Source organism: Cercospora kikuchii, assembly GCF_019650295.1.
Source record: "Cercospora kikuchii DNA, contig_00008, whole genome shotgun sequence".
NCBI classification, from domain to species: domain Eukaryota; kingdom Fungi; phylum Ascomycota; class Dothideomycetes; order Mycosphaerellales; family Mycosphaerellaceae; genus Cercospora; species Cercospora kikuchii.
In genome coordinates, this window is record NW_025408589.1 from 1,207,994 (window position 1) to 1,221,473 (window position 13,480).

At 52.4% G+C, this 13,480-nt stretch overlaps 3 protein-coding genes across 3 annotated transcripts; 2 read left to right on the forward strand and 1 right to left on the reverse strand.

Moving 5' to 3' along the window:
- Nucleotides 1–2,111, reverse strand: CKM354_001166200 (uncharacterized protein; the record flags this gene model as incomplete). The annotated part of the gene is made up of 6 exons (XM_044807161.1): nt 1–159; nt 216–775; nt 834–1,260; nt 1,309–1,485; nt 1,538–1,755; nt 1,814–2,111. 6 exons carry the CDS (start codon nt 2,109–2,111, stop codon nt 1–3), a joined length of 1,839 nt encoding a protein of 612 aa, XP_044663096.1.
- Nucleotides 2,112–4,592: 2,481 nt separating this feature from the next.
- On the forward strand, nt 4,593–6,176 carry CKM354_001166300 (uncharacterized protein; the record flags this gene model as incomplete). The annotated part of the gene is made up of 1 exon (XM_044807162.1): nt 4,593–6,176. The coding sequence occupies one exon, from the start codon at nt 4,593–4,595 to the stop codon at nt 6,174–6,176; it is 1,584 nt and encodes a 527-aa protein (XP_044663097.1).
- A 1,244-nt stretch (nt 6,177–7,420) lies between these two features.
- On the forward strand, nt 7,421–7,768 carry CKM354_001166400 (uncharacterized protein; the record flags this gene model as incomplete). The annotated part of the gene is made up of 1 exon (XM_044807163.1): nt 7,421–7,768. The coding sequence occupies one exon, from the start codon at nt 7,421–7,423 to the stop codon at nt 7,766–7,768; it is 348 nt and encodes a 115-aa protein (XP_044663098.1).
- Nucleotides 7,769–13,480: the final 5,712 nt, after the last annotated feature.

A 13,480-nucleotide genomic window follows, 5' to 3' on the forward strand; every position in this document is an offset into this window, starting at 1 on the left:
TCAACTTCCGCCCACTTTACCCTTTGTGATTCGAGTCAGCTTCTTGAAAGCATCCCTCGTTGGGACATCTTGATCACTCGCTGCCGGAGTAACCTCTGATAAAGTCACGACGACCTCCAGGTCAGAAACTTCTTCAACAGACACTGGTTCGCCATCGAACTGTCTTCATTGTTAATAGATTCCAACATTGGCACACAAGAGGCGTTCTTTCTCACCTTTGCTACTCTCCACTGGAGGTTGCTCTCGAGATAGCGGACAACGTCATCTTCTTTGAGCGAAGGCAAATCACCCGAGCCGACCTTTGAGATCAGAATATTCGTGAGTGGGATCGTTCCCCCTGTAACAAGTGACTTTTGAGCAACGTCTCCGCTTGTTCGCAGACTACCAAATGTAGCATGCGTGCCTGCTAGATTCGGCGACGTTGGCCAGCTACTAGGGTCAAGACCGTCGAACGCGCCAACGAAAACATATATCGCGTAGGATCCATTGAGAGCGTGCTTGTCCGATAGCAAACTTGCTGCATAATGTCGTTGACGGCCATCGACTAGGAACCCTGCTGTTGTGCTCATCTTCCTAGCAGTGACCGGTGTATCTCGCACGCCGATAAGGCCACCACCATTGTAGCCGCTGCCGTAGAGCCTGTTTACTGCAGCCCTCGCATTTGCTTGATCGCCCTTTGAGGTCTCTGGGTAGGTATAGCCAAAGGTCCTGGTGTCTTTGACAGTATTGGAAGTCCACTTCGTGCCGTTTACGTCCCTCGAAAAAGGCTCCAATGCTGTTGTAAATTACAGTCAGCCTCCATAATTGAAGACAAAAAAGCACTCAATTCTTACGAGAATCTGCATCTTGAATCGAGCCTGTCACGATCGTGAACGTCGAAGATAGAGCAGCCATCGGCTCTACATAGCTGTTCGGATGCAGCATCTGCCAGATAGCGAACAAGCGATCCAGATTGACATGATGAAGCCAAAAGATGGGATCGTAGGCCGAGTAGTCCAGGTAAGTCATATGCCCCTGCTGTCCGGTGATGGCGTGGATAGCATCGTGCAGAGCCTCGATAGAATCGATGTTTTGCTCACTGCCGTACCACGCCTCGTTAGAGAATTGGGTAAAATTATCGTAGAAGGTGAGCAGGTTGTACACTCGGTTCGCAAACGAGGCAAGCTGGTTGTCAAGCATAGGCCTAATGAGGTTGTTCTGGCTTCTGGCCCTGCTAGTCCAAGCTGTTGGATAACGCTTGGTATCGTTCCACGAAGCGAACTGCAAAACGTCTTAGTTTGGTGTACCCATGATGAATAGGTCACTCACAGGATCGAACTCCATGTCTTTGTACGATACTGGATGAAATCTGTAAGAATAAAGAGGATTATCAATTGTGGTGGTTCCGTTCGGCTTGACGACCAATACACGAGGCTGCTGGATAATGTCCGGATACACGCTGCCGTTTGGCGAGGCCACTGCCCAGTCCCAATATGGCAACCGGACCTAGAGCAAATAAGTGAGTCTGGGCTCACAAGACATCAGTAGTGAGTGTTACCTGCGTTGCAGCCCGCGCATAGCGTTGACGAAGTGGTCCTGCTGGAAATTCTTCCGCACATGCTGTCATGTGTTCAAATAGTAGTTGCTCAAATAGAGCGAGATATGGTCGATGCCAAGGCAGCAAGAGGTTCGACACATGCACGCAATAACCATTGTCTTCGGTGCCATTTGCTGGAGGCACGTTGTCCCACATTCCATATGGACGGCCATGAATTGCTGCGAGTCTGTCAGCTAAGCGGCACAAGCCAGTGTTCTGAACATTGATCGAACAGACCGCATATCTGGTAATAAGAAAGCTTGTCATCTTGCGGTGTGGCGTGGAATCGTGCAAGGCCAAGCAGAAAAATATTGAACAAATCAACACGCTGTTGCAGCTGGCGAATCTCGAGCCTCGCTGGCGTCCCAGAATTCTGTACTCCAGTGACAGGGAAATGGGTAGAGCGAACATCTTGTCTCTTTGGCAACGTGAGTAGCTTTCTGGGAGATAGCTCTTCGATTTCATGATTGTAATGAGACGTCGCTCCCGTCAGACATATAAGCCAAAGGAGGCATAGATGTGGATTTGTGCGCATATCGACCAGATCGAATGTGCCAAAACGAACCGTCTTTGGAGTCGGCAGCCGTTTTGGGTAGACGGTCTGTTTGCGAGGCTGTGATTCTGTGAAAGGAATAGCAGGTGCGAGAAGATGTGCAGAATGCCAGACGCTCAACGATGCAAGCTTCTTTCACCAAGTCAGTGCTGGAGATGCTCGGATTGAAAATCTCGGACGCCACACTCCAAGCAAGGAGAAGGACAGGTGCAGTCGCAGACACGAGTGTGCTGCGCTAATGCTATTACTGTAATGATGGAAGGTTGTAAAGACATATCGTGAGCTCCGGGGGCTCCACGGCCAGTACGCTGTTGTACGCAAAGGCAACTGGATGCCGAAGTGTGTTGTACCTCATGGCCTGTTGTAGCTCTCGCTCCGCAGACCACATGTGTCGCCATCATGCGCGAACGTGCCTGGCAGGTCGCACCTGTGCCTGAGTTGAGGCAAAACTTCCTTATTATCCAGCAGCATTCATTTGAAGTGCTGCGCGCAATTCGAGGAACGGGTCGTTGCTTTCGGAGAGGCACATGGAGTTGTTGTTTGCTCGACCAAGCTGTCGGGTCAGCGTGATCATGTCTCGCGAACTCCGACTCCACTTCTGATCACGATCTACTCTCCCTTGCGTTCTGTGAACTTCATCTCTTCGATGACTTCCCTAAGCGTGTTGCATGGCGATTCGCATGGTTTCGTACCACGTCCCCAACATTGTGCCGGATGCCGCTGCAATTACGATCCTCTGTTCGGGGGATTCGCGCATTCCACAGAAGCTTGAATGCAACATATTCTGCCACCTACTCCACCTTCGAAAGGGTTGCTGCAAAGGCATGAAATGTACCTGCTTCGCTGTCCAGGAGTCAATTTCACAGAATCATAATTCATCAAGAACCCGCTGCCAAGCATCTGGCGAGTAACTGTTAAAGACCAGCTTCAACGAACAGTAGCTCGCCTCACGTGCCATATGCGTCGAGAGATCCTCTTGTGTTTCGCGTTCCAATGCCTCGACGAATGGATAAGGTGGCCGGAGCCGCGTTTGGAGGCGGCATAGATCCATTGCCACCAAAACCTACCAAATTTAAGTCATATGCTCACCTCCTCCTCCATTCGTGGATGTGTCTTCTCGCAGCCTGCAGAAGCTTCACCTTCAGCTTTGCCGTGGCCGACGGGAGACAGCACACTTGTGGCGAGGCGTGGCAGATGGGATACATCTCAACGAGACGGAATGTTGCAGCACTGCAGCCGAGTTTTGCCGGAGGCCTCGCGTCCTACTTTGCAAACCAGTCCGGCGAACCATGTAGGCACTCGCCTATTCCAAGTTGGCGGCGGCCGGCCACGACGACTGTGTTTCAATGTGCTGAATCCTGAGAGCCATCCGCAAAGTCTCCTCCCATACATCGTGACGCTGCTGTAGTGTGTGTTATGTCCTCGCGACCCCAGAAGAAGAAACTCTTGCTCGCTTTTCAGCGTCTCTTGATGGGCAGAGTTCGCCCAGGATGCCGATTGCTCCAGACCTCAGATTCGCGCAGCAAGCCGCAAGGTAGCTTTCGGCAGGGCCTCGTGGAAATCGCAGTGCAGAAAAATTAAGCAAAGTCAAGTCGTCCTTGTCAGCAAACGATCGAGTAATGCTTACTCGATGGAAACAAAATTAACGTCGGCCGCATTGAGATCGAGAACACGGAGGACGTCACCGCTCCGGCAGCAGCCATTTTGCACGCTCACCTCTTTCCATTGTTGCAACAGTAATCATGCCCCTTTCTCACGACCACACGGACATTCTGACAGGAGTCGGACAACAATGTGATTGTCGCGAGAAGATGTGGAAACCGGATCTGATGCTGATAATATCTGGCGTGGAGATAGGTCGGAGATGACCGTGAAGAAGAAGTTGGCCGCGGCCAGCCCAGCCAAGGACCTGCAGCCAGGGCTAGCGCCCTTCAACTTCAACCACATCCGCCTTATCATGTCCCATTCCTAAATGCGGATTGGCCTTATCTCCCGCCCGCGACGGCACCCAACACACAATGGCCGTCCTCTACAAGCACTAGCGCCCTATTCTGCAGTTTTCATCGAGTAATAATACGCTTTCCGCCTGTCCTCGACCACTCTCGTATACTACCAAACCCGCGGCTATTGTCGTCTGCGCCTGTCCGGAGAGTGCGCTTTGTTCCCATTCCGAATCGGACTCAGACCGCCCTACAATGCGCCACTCACATGCAAGAGCAGATACCCCGTCTGGGGGAATCCCTCATAGACTCTTATCTGCTGCAGTTGGCACCCCTCCCTCAGGTCTCACTTGCATAGGTTGGTTGGCTTCTTTGCTCTCACGTTTCTCACAGGCACTACGCACCTCTCTACTGTGTGCTCAACGCTCTCCTATCTGCTCATAAGCCGAAGCACGATTTCATTGTTTCCTTGAAGACCAGATCTTTCAAAGCTCTTTGATCGATTACAGCAGACTCAGCCAAGATGGCCCCTCACGCAACTGGACATGATACACCCCTCGAAGTATCCTCGATAGAAGGGTCGCCAATCTTGTCAGGCATTACAGATGCATCTGGAATCAGTGTCATTGCTTCGAATCGAACAGTGATCGAAGGTCGCCTTTCGCCAGCCACAATCGTGATATCGGCCTCCACAGGCAAGATCGTGTCGATATACGATCAAGTCCTCCCAGTTTCAGACTTCCCACCCGGGACACCCTACACCGACTACAGTCCACACGTACTCCTACCTGGTCTCGTAGACGCACATGTGCATCTCAATGAGCCCGGTCGAACAGAATGGGAAGGCTTCTGGACTGGCACTCGTGCAGCAGCATTTGGTGGTGTCACAACAGTCGTTGATATGCCTCTCAACGCAATCCCACCCACGACCACGATAGAGGGCTTGAAAGAGAAGGTCGCTGCTGCCCAAGGGAAATGTTGGGTCGATGTTGGATTTTATGGCGGAATAATACCTGGCAACACCCACGAGCTGAAGCCACTTGTGAAAGCTGGTGTGCGGGGCTTCAAAGGGTTCTTGATCGACAGCGGTGTCGAAGAGTTTCCTGCAGTGTCATCACTTGACATTCGTAAGGTCTTTGAAGAGCTGGCAGACGAGCCGACGACAGTCATGTTTCACGCCGAGATGATTCCTCCTGTGACAGACTCTGTGGGAGATGATGTGCAGACCTCGTTGCCTCCTCTGCAGCCCTCGGGACCTTTGGACAAATACCAAACCTTCTTGGACTCACGACCTTCGTCATTCGAGGTGTGCGCGATCCTGGAGATCCTCGATCTGGCACACCTTGCACCAAACCTTCCTTTGCACATCGTGCACCTTTCAGCTGCCGAAGCTATACCCATGCTACGCGACGCTGTAGCACGGGGTGTCAAAATCACAGCCGAGACGTGTTTCCATTATCTGAGCTTAGCAGCTGAGAAGATTCCAGACGGCGACACCAGACACAAATGCTGCCCTCCTATCAGATCCGAATCGAACCAGGACAGCCTGTGGTCTGAGATGCTCAACCGGGAGAGCATAATCAAGACTGTGGTATCAGACCACTCGCCTTGTACGCCAGATCTGAAACTCCTGCCATCCCATGTGCCAGGCTCACAGCCCAAGACCGCCAAAGGCTGCTGCACATCCAAAATTGCAGAAGGCGACTTCTTCGAAGCCTGGGGCGGAATCAGCTCAGTCGGCCTCGGGCTCAGCATTCTATGGACAGAAGCCATGCGTCGAGACATGGATGTCAACGAGACCCTGCTCAACATCGTCACCTGGTGCTGCTCCAACACCGCGAAACAAGTCGGTCTCGAAAGTCGCAAAGGCCAGCTCAAAGTAGGAATGGACGCAGATATTTGCGTCTTCGACGATGCGAGTACTTTCCAAGTCGAGCCGAATACAATGCTCTTCCGGAACAAGTGCTCCCCTTATGAAGGCAAGACATTGAAGGGCTTCGCATCGTCGACGTACCTGCGAGGTCGAAAGATTCACACGCGAGAAGCTGGATTCGCAAAAGCGTCGAAACCGGCTGGCGAATTATTACTGGAACCGCGGTCGCATTAGATGAATGGAGTTTGTAGTTCGTGCATCTGCATCTGCATTAGCGCAGCGTTGCTGGATACTGATTTTCCATCTTCCATCTTCCTCGACGTCCAACGCTTTCCTCGCACTCCACCTCTTCCACACGCCCACACTCACCCATCAAATCGAACATTCAGATGTGCATGCAGAATTGGCAGGATCCTCACTGTGCTCATGAATCCAAAATCTGGTCGCGTGCACAACGCAATCAAGGCCTCAGTCGCGAAAATCGCAAATCGTCAAAAATCTAATTTCCCCAGAAATATTATCGAGATGTTATCGAGATAACCGGGTTTCATTGGCGAAGTTGCAGATATGCGTTCCAACAGCCGTTAGCAGCCGCAGGCATTGAGCGAATCGGCACACACGCATCCTCGAGTATCTGAGCAAAGGAACGATGCGATCGGGACCGGACATATTCTGAACCACGATTTAGCAGTGCTCGGTCTTTGGAAAGTTGGGGAGTTGTTCTGATGGGCAAGCGAAAGAGTGAATTGTGAGAGATGGTTTTTTGCGGTTCTGGGACGTTGTTGCTTTTTTGGGTGTGCCCTGCGTTTTGGCAGGGCCTGTTTGGACCCCTCTTGGTTTGCGGTGGTTGATTGGTCCTCGCTGGGGACTGGGGATGAGGGTAGGGGCTCAGTCATGAAAACATCGGCTGCTATTCTCAATGCACTGATTATTAGGGATCAATGCTATACCTACGTGCGCCACGTCTCCGTCGGCGAAATATACCATTGTCGTCGTTGCGACAACGATGCAGTGTTGTCGGCTGAAGTAGGAGGCCAGTCGCGAGATGGAGCGGCGGCTACGAAATAGGCAGTACTCCGCCATCGGTCTAGCCTATTCAGGACGAGCCGGCCTGTGAAGTCAGCGCACTGTATGGCCTCGTCTCTACGCGTTGATGACAACTGTAGCGGAGGTTCTCTATCGAGGTCATGGTATTGTGTAAGCAGGCCACCATTCACGTCAGTCGCATGGCAAGTCTCAATTGGGACGTCCGCTCCCTACACAGCGCCATACGACATCTGTAAGCATCGATGAACAGGTCGTTATATATATGGTGTCGCTGGGATCGATGTGCTGCTCATCAGAATAACTTGAGCATCCTTGACTTGTCGGCGTCATACAATCGAGACACCATCAGCAACCAGAAAACAGAAACCAGGAATCGGAATCCAGAATCCAGAATCCAGAACCGAGAACCGAGAAACCAAACATCGACAATCATGAGCCTCGCATCAGCAAACCCATACTACTACCGCACCGAAGACAAGTCCCGACAAGTGGCATCACAAGCACCATCAGCAGTCACAATCAAGCCCAAATCGGAGAGTGGAGCCATCTCTTTGACTCCAAATGTTAGCTCCAAAGAGAGAGTAAACAGCACATGCAACTCCACAAGCTCTACAAGCTCAACTACTTCCCTGGTCAAGACCCACGCAAACGAATCCATGCACAAATGGGATGCACGCGCACAGAGATTCCTGGAGAAAGTCGGACTTGCGCCCGCGAACCGACCTCAGCGTATGTCCCCGGCATATGAGAGACCAGGGCAAATTTCGCTTGGGTATTGAAGACAAGGGGGATGCTGATGTCTGCTGAGCTTAAGTGCTATGGAGGCAGTATTACTTCGGATAGGGTATGAAGGTTGATACAGAGTATGGATTGGCGTGGGTCGGAGTTCGCGGGTATCGGGGTTTGATATTGTGGTGTGTTGCAAGAACATGGTATAGAGCGGGGATGGAGCAAAGTCATCAGGGAATCCAGTCCTCAGTTGTCTTTGTTGTTTGGGTAATGCGATGACGAAGTGAGGTTGTATAGCAAGCCAGATAGAGTGAGTATGTAGATAAAGGACCCTGAACTCAGTTGTACAGTAGCTATAGTGACTCTCAGGATCCAGGTTGTGCATCTTTCGCCAGGGATCGTGCCTGTACATTGTTGAAGTAGCTGGCGAATGCAACCAGAATTGCGTATCGTTACACTGTAGGCAGAAGATACGTACTTTCCACCCTGTCCAGGCCAAAGTTTCACGCCATTGTGTAATGACGCCAGACAGTCGACAGAATTTGAAAGTCGGTGTAGGGCAGAGAGGAGGGGTACCTCAACAGCATCGTGGTTGTTGACGGGACGACCTGGCCGAGCTAGAGACCCTGAATATGTGATGAGTGTGTTATACAATCAGCTGTGCTGGTTAGCTTATTCACTGACGTTGTTCTCGGAGCGCATGCCGACGATATCACTTTGGATCCTCACAAAACCTTACCCCAGTTGAATCATGCTTCTCCATCATTGAGCGGGCGCTTGTCCTGTGCCTATGTTCGTGAGTCATGATATGCTGACACTTCTTCATGCAACACGCAATTTTAGATTTCGGCTGCTCAGGTCGGCAAGCAACTCATATCTTCACCTTCAAGGCCCATGGTGAAGAGGAGAGATTGTCAAGCTCGCCCCCACAGCGACTCCAGCTCGAGGTTTCCCAACCACAAGAAGCTTTGTTGGGGTAGTTACCAACAATACGTTATACGTTCGTGGGAAGTGCATGGTGATTGATCGTTGTAGTCTCCCGGTAGCGAGACACCAAATTCCATGGCTGGGATCTATTTGATCTCCCAGTTCATTAATGTGCAGAAACCCATCCACATTCCCAAAATGATACGTGCACTGTTGGGAGGCTAGTGCTTTGCACAAACACCTGCTGTCGTTGAGTCTTGGAGGGCTTTTGCGCACGTGCAAATTAGTAAGCGGCGATCGTTATCTGCAGCTCGTTGGCGAAACCATCCGGTGATCGCCATATGCCAGCCAGCCAGGCCCCTTAGCAGCCGAGGAGCCTCTCACGAAAGTTGTCTAGCCGCAAGACTCATCATCAGGCTCTTCATGCAAGTTGGGATCCTGGCAACAGGCAAGGATACTGCTGATTGCCACGAGTGGGTCGACAAGTGCATTATGATATGACATTTGCTCATCATCAGTCGCATCACTCCTCCAGCCGAAGCCGCTCTGATAATCGACGTATTGCAAATGCTGCAAAGAAACGTGGCAGTTTTCCAAGCCTTCAGCATTGTCCAATCGGCCCCGAGGAGAACTTCATCGCGAAGCGAGTCATTACAGTCGGAGCCGCATTTTAGCGCCCATGAGCAAGTTGGTTGGCATTCGAGATGATCGCAACAAGCACAGCGTTCGTATCAACGTATGACGAGGTCGGCAAAACCTTCCAGGCTGCCTAGCAGGGTCGGTCCCCATCCAGCGATATCGTGGAGGCGTTTCTGTCCAATTTCGTCGCTATTGGACCCAACGAAGCAACGGAAAGGGTAGGTTACACCTTGGTTCAAGAGCCTGAATCAGGTTCCGAAAAGGATCGGTCGATGGCGTCTGGCATTTTATCCCGAGAGAGGCTGCAATGCCTGATGTCGTGGTGCGGTTCCCATTGCCCTCGGAGATTCTCGTCTGCTCGTCAGCATGGGCCACGAAAGCTCTGGCAGTATTGGAAGTAAATCGGAGCCTGAGCATAGATCGCGCCTGGAGAAACGGTGTCAAGTTGCAATCGGGGTCGATGCGCAGACTGCAGTCGAGTTATGTCTTTTGTCATGAGCATGCGGTTCGCCATGTGCGGCAGCAGCGTATTGCGGAGCGCGGCCGTGCAGTGTGCGAGGTGCTGCGATGGCAAAATCTCGGAATTCCGAGGCTTGGCTGTGATGACATGGGATCCTGTAGAAGCTTTGCAGCGATCTTGGACTTCACTCTTCCACTCATGCTCTGTGCTGTGGAGTCAAGCGACACAGTTTGCGTAGTGCGCGGACGCTTCAGCTAGTCCATCAAATCACAGCAATTCCACTCAATGCGGTGCTATTTGCGAGGAGCTTGGGTGTGATACCAGTCCCCATAGGGGCTATGCTGCTGCGCTGGATAGCCGAAGGCCGAGTACGAATCGCAGAATCGTCTCCACGAAGATACGTCGCAGTAGTAGATGGTGAATCCCCGCCGTATTTGACCGCCTTTATCATCAAGGTGTGCTTGGATCGCGCCTGCAATCGCTGGAATCTGACGTCGATGTCTCATCCCATTCTGACTGAACACAGACCTAAACAAGAAGCCTGCATTCAGGCGGGTCGGGCAGGGAAAGGATGCTCCTTGGGGCACTTCCAACTCAGCAGCGTTCCAGTATCTTCACTGTCTGTGTCGACGAAACCGCAAGTGGCATTGGACGGCGACTGATGGCAGAGTTATTGCGATTTCCCTGTTCAGGGGCTATGGGAGGCTCCGGTCTATCGCCTCGATGACGTAAGTTGTTCTAGTTCGTTTGCAACACGCCTGTCACTTGCCGCAACTCTTCCTCCTAGTTTGCGGTCCGCGCGTGTGTGCTGACATCCACAGTGGTCGCCGTCGTGGAGTTGAAGCGAACGGAGGGTAGTCGCAGCCAGATAGAAGGTGGCGATCGTCGCCACCCTTGCCAAGGCATATTCGATGGGGAAGCGTGCATAGCCTGGAGCGACGTGTGCCGTTCTTGATGATTACGAAGTGGTGGTCTGATGCAATTCATGACTTATACACCTGGTTGGTGATTGACGTCCAGCCGTTAGTGCCCGCGATGAGTGAGGTTGGACCAGTGGATCAGTCAACGCCACAAGCTGTCTTTCGGACGCACCCCGCATGTCTCCGCCGGCGGCTGTTCCCCTTAGCTTGACGCCAAGAGCGGAAGCAGAAGGGAGGCGCGTACATGATTGTCATTGATGTGGGCACCAAGACCAGTGTTGACATGGTGCTCATGGCACAGTCATTTGATTTATGTACGTTTCCAAAAGTGGTGGAGTCGAAGTCGAAAGTCGCATTGTTACAGATGCGACGTGCCCACATGCACAGTCTCGTAGACTCCTGCCCTTCGGCCGAATGGCGCTCTGGCCCCTCAGCATTCTCAGTGGTGAACGAAACTCTCGCTGTGTGCCCAAAATATAGCATCTTCAGCTTGCTGTGCTGCGTTGGCTCAGCTGCGCTCTCATATGCCTCCATCACTGTGCAAAGCTCCGAGCTTGCAACTACTAGTCAAGCCCGCCCAGAGCTCGACAGGTTTGAAAATGTCTGGGATCCAGCTGGCTTCAAGGCGAGAGCGGTCTTGGTCCATCCGGTACATTGTCGCCTCCATGCAATACCGGCTGTCAAGCTCGCATCAACAATAGTCCCGTGCGCTCAATTTCCAACACGTTGGTGCTATCATCGCAAGCCCTCCAGACATGTATGGCCTCTCTGCCTATTATACATTATTCTTAGATATTGAAGAGCTGGACCCGCACATGGTCCGGCCATGGCTATCTGCAGTCACGCTGGTCAACGAGCCACTGTCACGCCGAGGAGAGGTCGCCTGTGGGTCGAGTATGAATTTTCGTGGTGCCGGGTCAGGTGATAGAGCGCATGAACCAAGCCTCTCTGCTCCCGATATTGTTTGTTCGCGTTTCAAATGGCGAGTTGGATGTTTGGCGCCTTGTGGTGCTCGGTTCAAAAGCTGTGCGTCGTATTCATGGCCAACAAGGCCGTAGGCATGCCCGCATGCTCAGTCCAATGAGAGTCATCATGTCGTGGAGGGGTATAGTGCTAGATCGAGCGAATGACACAATGCAGAAGCCCAGACTATTGGTCGCGGACGGGATCCCAATATGGTCGCGAAGGGGCGAGAGGTTCTTGAGCTGTTGTCAGGGTCAGTCTGCATCTGTGTCCTGCTAAGGAGAAGCTTGCCTGCTTGTGTGCTGCTCGCGGCTGTCGAGCTCGCGCTGCCTTTGCGAGAGCTACTGCTATCTGGTGGAGATAGTAAGTCGGACGAGTGCTCATCGTCTTCGTCTCCGGAGGCAGGTTCGTTCGTTTGACGTTGCTGTTTGTTCCTGTAATCCCGATAGCGGAAAACATGCCACAGCATCCATCTGATGATCCAGTTGTCGGGAGTGTGCGGATCTGCGGTGTCATGTCCAAATTGATACACCGCGCGGGTTTGAGGTTGAGCGTCATGGTAAATTCTCAACACTTCTCGCTGCCATGCGCTCTCATGAATCTGGGCAGTGCTCGTTGCCTGGCCTTCAAGCAATCGCTTGCGCCCCTCAGCGGCTTCCATCTGCGCGAGAGTCAGCCGAAAGGATGCATGCCATGCCATCGAAGCATGCCTTCATAAGATTATACACTCGCCGATGCGTGCCATTGGTAGGGTCGAGACCAAGACGCGTAAAGAATCGTGCTTTCGACTCTGATTGAGCTAATGCCTGGGAAAGCGTTCAGAAGATGAAGGAGATGAGACCTCGCTGATCCAACTTACTGGCACTTGCGGAGCCATCGCATTGCCCGGGCTTTCTTTGTAATCACGCGATCCACTTGGCGTATAGGTTGTACGAACGATCCGAGAATCAGTCTTGCAGCTAATGTGAAAGTCAGCGACCTTCTGACTCAACCGAATGTAGTAGTCCAGCACTTTGCCACGGCTTTTTCAACGCTATCCCAACATTGGTAGTAGGCTTGTCCCGTGGACTCGGGCATGTTCCTTTGCGCTTGCCGACACGACACGGTGGTTTCACGAGTTTTAAAGACGCATTACGAAGCCCAGCAGGCTTAGCCGGTAATTGGTCGACAGCACGGCGGTCGATGACGAAAGACCACCATCCCGTGTCAACGGAGACTCAGTATTTGCTGGATATGGACCACAACTCATTTCTGGACAAAGGAGCCAGCAATGCCACAGATGACAGGGCCTTCACCGCAATGATCGTTGACCTCCACGTGGGTGACGTTTGGACAAAGCAGGAGACGGCTTGGAGGAATCGCCCTGTGTGGCATGGGCCGCAACTCTGTCGGCATTGTCTGGGCTCTGTGACAGGATCGTAGCTCACAGACAACTTGCCTGTATGGTGACTGGCGAGGATGATGGTACCGCGGTCTCCGCCAGTACCAGTCTGCTCGCAAAGGTGCGAGGAGGGATACCCTCATCTGCATATGCTTAATGTGCAAGCGCTGCCCACGGCTGGTGGGCGATCTTCACGAGTAAGCGCGCACCCATTCGTGGCCGCGGCCACTTCAACCACGACTCATAGACTCAGCGTGGCCGTCGGGTTGATGCCAAGTCGTCTGAATGCATTGCTGGCATTGTCATTATCAAGCAAACTCGTGGCAATAGCCTCTTTGCCGGCATCCTAGACATATGCACTCGCAGATTCTCTGCAGCCTGGCGCCCGCAACAAATGAGCAGCTCCAGTAGCTTGCACTACTGTGTTGTCCATTCGCGAAGGCCCTGCTGCACTTGTGTCGTCATACGATGG